Source organism: Portunus trituberculatus, chromosome 3, assembly GCF_017591435.1.
Source record: "Portunus trituberculatus isolate SZX2019 chromosome 3, ASM1759143v1, whole genome shotgun sequence".
NCBI classification, from domain to species: domain Eukaryota; kingdom Metazoa; phylum Arthropoda; class Malacostraca; order Decapoda; family Portunidae; genus Portunus; species Portunus trituberculatus.
The window spans coordinates 5,347,755-5,360,254 of NC_059257.1; the positions used below are offsets into that span (position 1 = coordinate 5,347,755).

The following is a 12,500-nucleotide window of genomic DNA, read 5'->3' on the forward strand; positions in this document are numbered from 1 at the left end:
AGAGAGGAGAGAGGGAGGGGAGAGAGAGAGAAAGGGAGGAAAACAAATTATGGAGGGGAGAGAGAGGGGAAAGAGGGAGGGGAGAAGAGGAGACTGGAGGTAAAAAGGGGAAATTAAAACGTTAAGGAAGGAAGGAAGGAAAGAGATAGAGAGAGAGAGAGAGAGAGAGAGAGAGAGAGTGAGAGAGAGAGAGAGAGAGAGAGAGAGAGAGAGATACAGAGAGGGGAGAGAGGAAGAGAAGAGGGAAAAATGAGAAATGACAGAAAAGGAGTGGAAGGGGAAAAGAGGAGGAAAACGAGAGGAAGGATGGAGTGAGAGGGGAAAGTGAGGGGAGAGGGAGAGAGGGGAGAGAGTGAGAAGCGACAGGTGTTGTTCACAGGTGGCATTGGTGTTAGTTTTTGTGTCAGTTGGAGTCGCAAAGTGATCTGAACTGACGCAATTGAGAGGGAGGGGAAGAGGGGAGAGGGGAGAGGGAGAGGGGAGAGAGAGAGAGAGGGAGAGAGAGAGAGAGAGAGGCGAGGCTGAGAGGTATCACATAAAAAAGGGAAATAAAGGATGAGAAAAGGTAGTGAGAGAGAGAGAGAGAGAGAGAGAGAGAGAGAGAGAGAGAGAGAGAGAGAGAGAGAGAGAGAGAGAGAGAGAGAGAGAGAGAGAGAGAGAGAGAGAGAGAGAGAGAGAGAGAGAGAGAGAAATCATATAAAAAGTGGAAAATATAAGAAAAGAGAGAGAGAGAGAGAGAGCAGGTGTGAATTTTCTTTTTGGTGTAATCGAGTTTTGTTGTTTGAGGGAAAAGATGAAAATTTTATGGTGAAGTATTTTTATTTGCTTTTTCTTTTAATATTTTCTCTGATTTTTGTGCTGTGAAAATTTGTTAATCTTATTTTTCTGAGTTATTTATTTTGTTATAACGAGAGAGAGAGAGAGGGAGATGGACAAAGAGAGAGAGAGAGAGAGAGAGAGAGAGAGAGAGAGAGAGAGGAGAGAGAGAATAATAATAATAATAATAGTAGTAGAAGTAGTAGTAATAGAGATAATAATAATAATGATAATAATAATAATAATAATAATAATAATAATAATAATAATAGTGATAGAAACATTACAGGTGTAATTTGAGTAATAAACAGGTGTTGGTACCTTTTTTTCTTGTGCCGGTGATGTGTTTCAGGAGCAACACATCAACCTTCATTAAATTGTCAAAATGATCGCTGGTATGAATGTTTTTTGTGTTGCACTGTGCCTTTCAAATGTTTGTTTGTCGAGAAAAGTGTGAAAATGTTGTGATGTGCTTGATGTGTGTGTGTGTGTGTGTGTGTGAACACACACACACACACACACACACACACACACACACACACACACACACACACACACACAAAGTATTGATCAAATGACATTCAACAACAGATTGCTTATAGATTTTCCTTAAGTAATTCAATTCTCTCTCTGTTCCTCTATCTTCTTTTCTCCTCCAACCCTCTCCTTCTTCTCCCAGTCCCTCCATCAGCCCCTCTCCCAGCCCCACCTCCTACCCACCTTCAGGCCCACTCTCACTCCCGCTTCAGGAATGCCTTCTGTCTATGGGTCATATTCAGAATCGCTTCCCTCTCTCACCGCGATCATTTTCACAGACCACAGAGACGATTAGTTGAGTTTTAAAGAGTATTTGTCCTGTTTGTAATGCAGAAAACCCGTGTCACTTTAAGTAGAGCCCTTTGAAAAGAAATATCCTTAAAAAAACTTGCTTCACTTCAACTAGAGTATTTGTCCTGTTAGTAATGCAGAAAATTTTTAACATGTCTCTAGAATCACAGAAACTCACTTTAAAACTTGTCACTTCAACTAGAGCCCTTTGAAAATAGTGAAGGTGCAGTACGGAAGTGTTTCAGAAAATAGGCCAATGTTTTTTTTTTTTTGTTGTGGCCTATAGCGCCTGTAGGTTTTACTTGAAGAGTATGGGAAGCGCTGTTCAACTTCCATCTATTAGTGGCACAGGCAATTTTATTTACAGTGGTACCCATATTAGGACACATATCACCACCCAAGCGCATCTTTAGTGTAACCACCTTGAACCTGGATATCTTGGTGACATGTAGGTAAATTTAAACCAATTGACAATGGCAAAGTATCAAGGTGGTATGTGGTGGGATTCGAACCTACGCGTGGACGTCTGCCCGATCCCATGCTCACCATATCCACTACGCCACCGCCTCCCTAAATGTGTTTCTCCTGTTCTCACTGGTGCCTGAATAGTGTGTCTGTGGAAGGCAAGACACGCATTCTTTCGCTACATAATCTATCGTCTATTTAAATATTTGTATCGTCATTTGTGGTTTTCTTCCTTGCCAGATTAGATTTTGTTTTTTTATTTCGTTTCGTTTCGTTCTTTTTATTTATTTTTCTATTTCAATTTTTTTTTTTTGGTGATTATCATATATGTGGTGGTTTTGTATTTTCTAAATTTGTTTTTTCGTCTTTTCTCTGCTTTGTCATATTTCGTGATTTCATTTTTGTTTTTTGTAAGTTCATTTTTTTTCCTCTTCTTTTTCTCAGTTTTGATCATTTTCAGCGATTTATTTTTCTTTGCGTTTTGCCTTTCGTTTTTTCTTTTAAGGTTTTCATCATTTTGCACTTATTCCATTTTTGTGTTTCGACATTTTCCTTTTTTTCTTTTCTCATTTCGTTCTCCTTTTTTTTTTTTTTAGTATTTTGCAGCTGTACCATTTTTTCAACTTTTCCTTTTTATCTTCTTTTAATCCTGTATTTCATTGTATTTCAGTGTTAACAAGATTGCATTACTGAGACATTTACGTTCCCTAGTGCTGCTTCCAATGAATTTCGATGTAGAAGTCGGTTTAATGCTGAATGTTGGTGTATATTTCAGTAGAAGAGTTAACAAGACTTCTAAGATATTAGTTATTTACTAGTCTGTCTTTTTTCTTTCAATATTGAGAAAGAGGAACACTAAAGCTAAGATATTGGTATTTCTAACACTATTTCCTTCCTTTGTTCTTTTAAATGTTGAGAGGAATTGTGTTTCTGTTTAATTTTTTCTCTATGCCCGATATTACTAGTTCGTTTTTTATTGATTCCAAGATATTTATTCATTCTAAGATATTTACACTAACTGAGACTTCATATTGGCATTTCTGACACTAATTTAACCCTTTGCTCTTTTAAAACTAGATAGAATACTTGGGTTTCAGTTCATTTACTTTTTCATTATGGCTGATGCTACTAATTCATTTATTTGTCATTTTATATTGAGAAAGACAAGTGTTTATTTGATTTACATTAACTCAAGTTTCATATTAACATTCCTAACACTAATTTCTTCCTTTGCTCTTTTAAAACTAGATTCAATTTTTTTTCCTATGTCTGATATTACTAATTCATTTATTTGTCTTATTATATTGAGAAGTATTTATTTTATTTACATTAACTGAAGCTTCATACTAACATTCCTAACACTAATATCTTCTTCGCTCTTTTAAAATGTGATAGAATACTTGGATATCAATTTATTTATCTTTTTTTTGTGTCTCGGTACTATTCATTCATTTGTCATTTTATATTGAAGACAAGTATTTATTTTATTTCCATTAACTCAAGCTTCATAATAACATTCCTAACACTTGTATCTTCCTTTGCTCTTTTTGATATCGAGATGAGAACATAAGAAAATGAGGGAAGGTGCAAGAGGGTGTCAGGCCTATACGTGGCAGTCACTGTTTGTGCACAGGTACTTCATTTTATCTGTCATCCCAATCCATACATTTGTCTGATCATCTTTTAAAGCTCCCTACTGACTCAGCACTGACAACATGATTTCTGAGTCCGTTAAATAGATAGACTACTTCAATTTCAGTTTGTTTATATTTTCTCTGCCTGATGTTACTTATTCATCTATTTGTCGTTTTATATTGAGCAGCACAATTATTTATGCTAAGATAACATTAACACATTTATTTCGTTAACTTTCAATATAAAAAAAACAATTCCTACTTTTTTCAACTCGTTCTCTTGTATAAGATAATATTAATACATTTATTTCGTTAACTTTCAATATAAAAAATAAATTCCTATTTTTTAACCTGGTGTTATGTATAAATAATCCTGAACATATAAATAATTCAGTGCCAAGAAGAGATTAAACCTGACAGTGAAGGAAAGGTAGAATTCTCACGTTTGTCCCTCAGCTGTGTGTGGGGATGAGGAGAGCAAAGGTGGGCCAGATGATATACATAATGACATACAAAAAAGGTAAATGGGAAAAATGTTGGAAATATCACCTAGTTTGCTTGGAAATGTGTGTTTAACCCCTTCATTACTAGAACGTGTGTTTAACCCCTTCATTACTAGAACGCATTTTTATCATGAATTTTTGATGTGATTAGACGATTTTATTTGCATCAAGAAAGGGTCAATGGAGGTCAGAAGATTAATAGGTAGAGTCTTCACTATTTTAATCCCCCACACAAGTTTCTGAAGCTGTATAAAATGGCCAAATAGTAACCAGAATAAGAAAACGCGTTCTGGTACTAAAAGGGTTAAGGGTACAGGTACAGACGGAAGGTACGCAAGATGGTCAAGAAAAACATATAGAATGAAATGAATAAAAGATAAAGATGGAGGGATGGGAAATGTTACGTGTATATTGAAGGAAGGTGAACAAAAAAAGAGGAAAGTAGAGAAATTGTTTATGTACTTTATCTATTAGTGGGTTAATGGCTACCAGGAATACAGGTAAATAAAACAAGTTAGCAATATACGTAAAGAAATTATGGGGAAAATATGAAGTGCTTGTTTATTGAAGAAAGGTCACAAAAAAAAAAAAAAAATAGAAAAAAATGTTATGGATTTTACCTGTTAATGGGTTAATGGGTGTCAGGAATACAGGTAAATAAATTAAATTAGCAAAATACGTAAAGAAATTATGGGGAAAATATGAAATCACATAGAAAACAAACAAAAAAGTTACGGATTTTACCTGTTAATGGGTTAATGGGTGTCAGAATACAGGTGAATAACACAAATTAGCAAAATTCGTAATATATGGAAAAAATGGGAAATGCTTGTTTATTTAAGAAAGATGATAGAGAAAATAAAAAGGTGTGTAATTTACCTGTTAATGGGTTAATGGGTGGCAAGAATACAGGTAAATAAGACAAGTTGGCAAAATACGTAGAATGTATGGAAAAAATGTGAAATATTGCTTGTTTATTTAAAAAAGAGCACAAAGAGAAAAAAAAATAGAAGAAATGTTATGTGTTTTACTTGTTAATTGGTGAATATGTGTTAAGAATATAGGTGTACATACGACAGGTAAGAAGGAAAGTAAAACAAAAGGGTTAGGAAAAACTGTTTATTTCGTGTGCGTATTGGAAAAAAAAGTGAGAAGAAAAAATAAAATAAAAAAAAAATGATTTACCTGTGAGTGGTTGAATATAAAAAAAGGAAATAAAATAGAGAAAAAAAAAACGGAGAAAGGCAGGATGGAATAAAAAAAAAAGGAAACCAGGAAGAAAAAAATAAATATTACGTGTTTGTTGAAAAGAAAAAAAAATGAAAAAGGAGAAAAAAGGTTAATTTATCTGTGAATTTCTGAATATTAAGCAACAAAGGAATAAGATAAGAAAAAAATGGAGAAAAGATGAAGATAAAGAGGAGAAAAATAAAGAAAAAAGTGTAATTGTTTCTTAACTTACCAATGTATAAACTTGTTAATAAATAATCTTGTTAATAAATAAACTTGTTAATGAATAAACTTGTTCATGAATAAACTTGAGAGAAAACACGCAAAAAATAAGGGAAAAAACAAGAGGGGAAAAAAAGGGGGAAAAATAGTGTAAATGTATCTAAATTTCCCCTTGAATGAATGAATGTGAGGGGAAAAGGTGACACAGGTATTATGCACTGAATGAATAAGGAATGAAGAGAAAGAGGAAGAGGGGAGGAGGAAAAGAGGGAGAGGAGAGTAGAAAAACGATGAAAATATAATAAAAATACAGAATAAGAGAGAGAGAGAGAGAGAGAGAGAGAGAGAGAGAGAGAGAGAGAGAGAGAGAGAGAAATTGACTGAAAAAAACGGAATAAAATGAAAAGGAAAGTAGGAAAAGTAAGAAAAAGGCAGTTAATATGTCAATAAACAAAACATTAGAATAGAAAGAAAACAGAAAGAAAAATAAAAAGATGAAACATAAAAGAAAAAAGAATAAAGCAAAGAAAACCAATAAATATAAAAAACAAAATAAGAAATATAGAGAATAAGAAAAATCAGACAGAATAGAAAAAAATAGGAAAACTAGAAAAAATAAAGGAAATATAATGATTTGTAAGTAAAAAAGAAACAATAACAACAACAACAACAACAACAACAACAACAACAACAACAACAAAACCCTCAAGATACAATATTCTTAATTCATTTCTTCCTCCTCCAATTCTTTATTCTGTCTCTTTTGCGAATTTCTTCCTCCTCTTCCTCCTTATTCCAACATCTTTACTATCAATTTCTTCTTCCTCCTCTTCTTTATTCCATCTTTACTAAAATCCTCCTCCTCTTCTTCTCTTCTTTATCTCAGTTCCTTTAATAATTTCTTTCTTTATTCTAACTTTTTTCTTCCTCCTCCTCCTCTTCCTGTACTTCACCTCCACTAACTAAACTTCAGTAACAGTTAACCCTTCAGTACCATGACGCGTTTTCATATTCATTCTGGTGACTATTTGGTGATTATATACATCTTCAGAAACTCATGTAGGGGATTAAGATAGTGAAGACTGTGGCCATTAATCTTCTGACCTCCAAAGACCCTTCCTGATGTCAATAAAATGGTCTAATCGTACACAAATCTCAAGGTAAAAATGAGTCTCAGTACTGAAGGGGCTAAAATAGTGAAAACTGTCGTCATTAATCTTCTGATCTCTATAGACCCTTCCTAATGTCAATAAAATGGTCTAATCGTACACAAATCTCAAGGTAAAAATGTGTCTCAGTACTGAAGGGGTTAAAATAATGAAACCTGTCGTCATTAATCTTCTGACCTCTATAGACCCTTCCTAACGTCAATAAAATGGTCTAATCGTACACAAATCTCAAGGTAAAAATGTGTCTCATTACTGAAGGGGTTAAAATAGTGAAGACTGGACGTTTGTCTTTTCTCCATATCTTCCACGTTCTATCCCTTCTATCTCTTGCTTCTTCACATTTCCTATTAAACCATTCTTCCTTAAATTTTTCTTTAATTTTCAGTTTCGATACATATCTACTCACTCCATCATTATAAATTTCTTTAAATGTCATCCACTTTTCCTCCACTGTGGCCATTAATCTTCTGACCTCTATAGACCCTTCCTGATGTCAATAAAATGGTCTAATGGTACACAAATCTCAAGGTAAAAATGTGTCTCATTACTGAAGGGGTTAAAGTAGTAAAGACTGTGGCCATTAATCTTCTGACCTCTATAGACCCTTCCTAATACAAATAAAATGGTCTAATCGTACACAAATCTCAAGGTAAAAATGTATCCCAGTACTGAAAGAGTTAAAATAATGAAGACTGTGGCCATTAATCTTCCAACTTCCATAGACCCTTCCTAATACAAATAAAATGGTCTAATCACACCCAAATCTCAAGGTAAAAATGCGTCCCAGTACTGAAGGGGTTAGAGATACAACAGATAACTCAGAACCATTGCAGTACTCACCAAGGAAGAGAGGCAGAGAGATGAGTAAGAGAGCGAGATTCATGTTTGCCCACTGTCGTTTTCTCAGCGTCACTGCAATGAGTCAGCAAACTTAAGTCAGACTGAGGGGAAAATTGATTAAGTTTGAGGGGAACGACTTAAGTGAGGGGAAAGTGTCTGTTTGTGGTTTCTTTTTTTTTCAGCGTGACAGGAATGAGTCAGGGAACTTGAGTCACGCTGAGGGGAATGGAGTCAGGCTGAGGGGAAAAGGCTTAAGTGAGGGGAAAAGTGTCAGGCTAAGGGAAAAAGGCTTAGGTGAGGGGGAAAAGGAGTCAGGCTGAGGGGAAAGGGTTAAGTGAGAGGAAAAGGAGTCAGATTGAAGGGAAAGGATTAAGTGAGGGGAAAGTGTCACATATGTGGTTTTGGTGTGAGGGGAAATTTTGGTTTTGTTTGAAGTTTGTCAAAAGAATGAGGGGAATATCTTGTTTGCTTGGAATAGTTAGTTTGAATGTGAGAAAATTGTACTTTGAGTTTGTAAAGGGAGCGACGATTAAATATGAGGGGAAATGTTAGTTTGTGAGGGAATAGTTAGGTTAAATATGAGAGGAAAACGAGGTATATTTGAGTGTGAGGGGAATGACTAGATTAAATATGAGGGGAAGTGTTTTGCTTATTTGTGAGGGAATATTTAGTTTATATATGAGGGGAAAATGAATGTGTGTGTGTGTGAGGATGTGTGAGGGGAAGTGTGTTTGTTTGTGAGGGAACGATTAGTTAAAATGAGGGGAAAATGAGGTATGTTTGTGAATTTGAGGGGAGTGACGATTAATTATGAGGGAAAATGAGGTATGTTTGTGAATTTGAGGGGGGTGACGATTAATTATGAGGGGAAATTGATTTATGTTTGAGTTTCTGAGGGGAGTGACTAGATTAAATATGAGGGGAAGTGCTTGTGTTTCTTTGTTTGTGAGGGAATGAATTGCGTAAGTGAGGGGAAATTGTAGTATTAATATTATGTTAATTTCTTTGTTTTGCCAAGTTTACTCATTAATTCACGTTTTCTATAATGAACTGTGACCCATTTTCTGTTACCTGTGTCAGTGTCTTCCTCTCCTGGTTCTCGTTTTCTTCGTCTTGTGTTGTTGTCATAGAGTTTGCAAAGACATTAAATTCTCAAACGAGTCTCTAAGTTCATTATTTATTTGTCATTTATTTTCATCATTTATTTTTATCATTTATTCTTTCACTTTTTCCTTCTCCTGTTTTTACTTTCTTTATTTTGTGTTTTTCATTTTCTTTTTTCCTCAATTTTTTTTATTTCCAGTTTTATTTTTTTTCGTCTATATTTTTGTTTTCGTATTTTTTTTCTATTTTCTATTTTCTATGTTGTTTTGTTTGGCTGCTTCTGTTTCTTCAGTTGCTTTTCTTTTTTTTTCTATTTTATTTCCAGTTATTAGATATTTTTTCTTTTCTGTATTTTCTTTTGTATTTTTTTCTTTTTCTTTTCTTTTTTTTTCTATTTTCAGTTTTCTTAATGATTCTCCTTCTTTCAGTCTATTTCCAGTTCTTGTCAGATTTTTTTTCCTTTTCTATATTTTCGTAAAGTTTTATTTCATGTATTTTCTTTTATTTTCTCTATTTTGTTTCTGGTTTCATTATATTTTCCTTTTCTCAATTGTTTTCTTTTTTTACAAGTTTATATCCAGTTTTTGTCAGATTTTTTTCCTTTTCTATCTTTTCGTAATTTCTCAAAGTTTTCTGGTCTTTAGTTTCATTATTTGTGATTGTTTGATTTTTATCGTTTCTGTCTTCAATTCCTTTTATTCTTTTCCTCGTTTCGTTTTAAGATTTTATTCGTTATTCCTTTGTTTATCTCGTGTGTTCATTTATCATTTACTTTTAATATTCAGTTCTCATTCTATTCTTTCTATTTTCACTTTATTCTTCAACTTTATCCTCGTTGTTCACTTTTCCTTTTTTTCTACAATGGCAGTGTGAGTTTTCATTATTATTTTCCCAGAAGATATTTTTGTAGCATCTTTTTCTGCAATGCTTGAAACAAAATAAAGCTTCAGGACATTTTTTTCATTCCTGTACTTTTTTCCCCTTTTCTGTTTCAAAATGTGTTGCTTTTAATGGCTTATCTTCACCTTTCTCAAAACATTTCACTGCTGTGTTGAAAATTAATAAATAATAAAAAATCTTACACTTTGTTTTTCATATAAACTACAATTCTGTTCTTGTATTTTTGCTTTCTCTTTCTTTAAATAAATAATGTGAGTCTCCTTTTTAGTTTTTTTTTTTTTATCTTCGTGTTCTTTAAAAATTTGGTGCTTTAGGATTTCCTGTCATGTAAAGTTTATCCATAAGAAATATTTGTTTAAGATTCCCTTTAATTTTTTTTGGTACCTTTTCTTAAATTTCTGACCATTTAAGTTTTTTGTACTTTAGGTTTTTTGGTCCAAGAAAAGTCCTGCTCTTTAAAAATATCAAGTTCTGTAAATTTTGTCACTTTTAAAACTTCACCCTTAGAAAAAAATGTACTTTATAATCTCTGGTGCTTGTAAATTTGCTTTTTAAAATTTCTCCTTAAACTAACAGACCTCTTTAGATTTCCTTATTCTCTTCTCTTTTTCTCTTTCCTTCACTATATGACTTTCTCTTCTCGTTCTTTTGAAATTCCTCTTTATAAACTAACACACTTCTTTAAATTCTCTTATTCTCTTCTTCTGTTCTTCCTGTCCTACTTTACAATATCACTTTCTTTTCTCTCTTTATAGTTTTAATTCACAACCTTTCTGTTTTTGCTCTTAGTTCTTCACCAATGTCACTTTCTCTTCTCGTTCTTTAAAAATTTCTCTCCAACTAACAAACTTCTTTAAATTCTTGTCTTCTCTTCTGTTTGATTTTTTCCTTCACTAATATTCAACTTTTTTCTTTCTTTTTTCCAGTTTTTATTCTCAACTAGTTTTTTTTTCCTTCAATTCTTCACAATATCACTTTTCTTTTATGGTTTTTTTATTTCACAATCTTCCTGTTCTTTCCGTTAACTCTTCACAATCACTACCACTTGTTCTGTTCTTCACAATCCCACCTCTCCTCTCTCTCTCTCTCTCTCTCTTCTGTGTTCTGTGTGTGTTCTTTACCTCCAGGCGTTATCACAGCTTTCTTTTTGCTTCATTTCCTCTTCCTCGCTTCTCTGAAAGGAAAAACAAGAATAAAATTAAAATGAAGATTACTGAGGAAAAAAGCGTTCTAAAAATTGAAATATGAAATGAAACACGTATGAGAGAGAGAGAGAGAGAGAGAGAGAGAGAGAGAGAGAGAGAGAGAGAGAGAGAGAGAGACTTAATTCACGTGTTTTCCCTATTTTTCCTCCTTTTCCTCCTCTGATATTAAGGAAAGGGATGGGGAGGAGGGAAAGAAGGGGAGGAAAGAGAAGGGAAAGAAAAAGGGAGAGATGAAAGAGATATGAAAGGATAACATGGAAGAGGAGGAAGAGGGGAGAAGAGGAAGAGGAAAGGATGAGGAAGAGGAGAAAAAAGGAGGTATAAATGGGGGAAGTGAAGAGAGAGAGAGAGAGAGAGAGAGAGAGAGAGAGAGAGAGAGAGAGAGAGAGAGGATTATTGAACATGAAGTCAAAGTTTATGAATTGGTTCTTCAATTGTGTTTTTTTTCGCCATTTTTCTTTTATTGGTATACTCTCTCTCTCTCTCTCTCTCTCTCTCTCTCTCTCTCTCTCTCTCTCTCTCTCCTCGAAGCATAACAGAAAAGTAATTTGTAGATTGTGAAAAAATAAAAGAAAGTGGAAATGTTTACTGGTGTGTGTGTGTGTGTGTGTGTGTGTGTGTGTGTGTGTGTGTGTGTGTGTGTTATTGTTTTATGTTATTTTTTCTTTGTTTATGTCTCTCTCTCTCTCTCTCTCTCTCTCTCTCTCTCTCTCTCTCTCTCTCTCTCTCTCTCTCTCTGGTAATAAGTTATGCTTCGCTTATAACTTTATCATATTTTTCTTTCCTTCCTCCTCCTCCTCTTCCTTTTCCTCTTCCTCTTCGTTCTCTTGACTTACTTGCATATTAGGTTTCGTTATTTTTATGTACCTTCCTCCTCCTCCTCCTCCTCCTCCTCCTCCTCCTCCTCCTCCTCCTCCTCCTCCTCCTCCTCCTCCAATTAATTCAGTTTATTCAGTCAGTTTTACTTTTCTATTTTGTATTTTTGTCTTTTCTTACTTTTCTACTTTCTTTATTCTTTTCCCTTTCTCTTCTCTTTCCATATTTTGTCTGTCTGTTCTCGTATTTCTTTTCCTTTTATTCTCTTTTTCACGATTATTTTTCTTTGTTTTCCTTTCGTTTTCTTTTCTCTCTCCTTCTTTCGTATTTCCTCCATTCATCGTTTCTTTTCAATCTTTCTCTTTTTCTTCATATTTTCTTTCTTTCATTGTCTCTTTTATGGTTACTTTGTTTTCCCTTTCTTTCTTTCTTTTTCCTTTGTTCTTTCTTTCTTTTTTTTTTTTTCTTTATTTGTTCTGCTGTGGTCACATTCCGCTTTCCTCTTCTCCCTCTTTTATTTTTTTGTTTGTGTTTTTCTTGTTTTTATTCCTTCCTTCCTTCCTTCCTTCCTTCTTTCAATCTTCCTTTCTTCCTTCCTTCTTTCAATCTTCCTTCCTTCCTTTCTATCTTCCTTTCTTCCTTTCGCTTCCCGATCCTTCACACACACACACACACACACACACACACACACACACACACACACACACACACACACACACACACACACACACACGATTTCTGCTCAAGTGAATTCTCAATCTCGGGAAA

General features: G+C 34.0%; 1 protein-coding gene and 1 long non-coding RNA gene across 3 annotated transcripts in view; both read right to left on the reverse strand.

Annotated features, from left to right (window-relative positions):
- Positions 1–9,001, reverse strand: part of LOC123508771 — a 62,949-nt gene extending 53,948 nt beyond the window's left edge. For both annotated transcript variants that reach the window (XR_006676003.1, XM_045262671.1), the window contains exons 1-2: positions 8,779–9,001; positions 7,708–7,779 (exon numbers count right to left, since the gene is read on the reverse strand). Coding sequence is in view for 1 of the 2 variants with exons in the window: in XM_045262671.1 (XP_045118606.1) it covers positions 7,708–7,750 (43 nt within the window). In the remaining variant the exon portion in view is untranslated. The remainder of the gene's footprint in view (positions 1–7,707; positions 7,780–8,778) is intronic.
- Positions 9,002–9,352: 351 nt separating this feature from the next.
- LOC123508795 overlaps positions 9,353–12,500 on the reverse strand; it is a 33,648-nt gene continuing 30,500 nt past the window's right edge. Inside the window, exon 2 of the long non-coding RNA XR_006676007.1 lies at positions 9,353–10,885. This is a non-coding gene — a long non-coding RNA (uncharacterized LOC123508795). The remainder of the gene's footprint in view (positions 10,886–12,500) is intronic.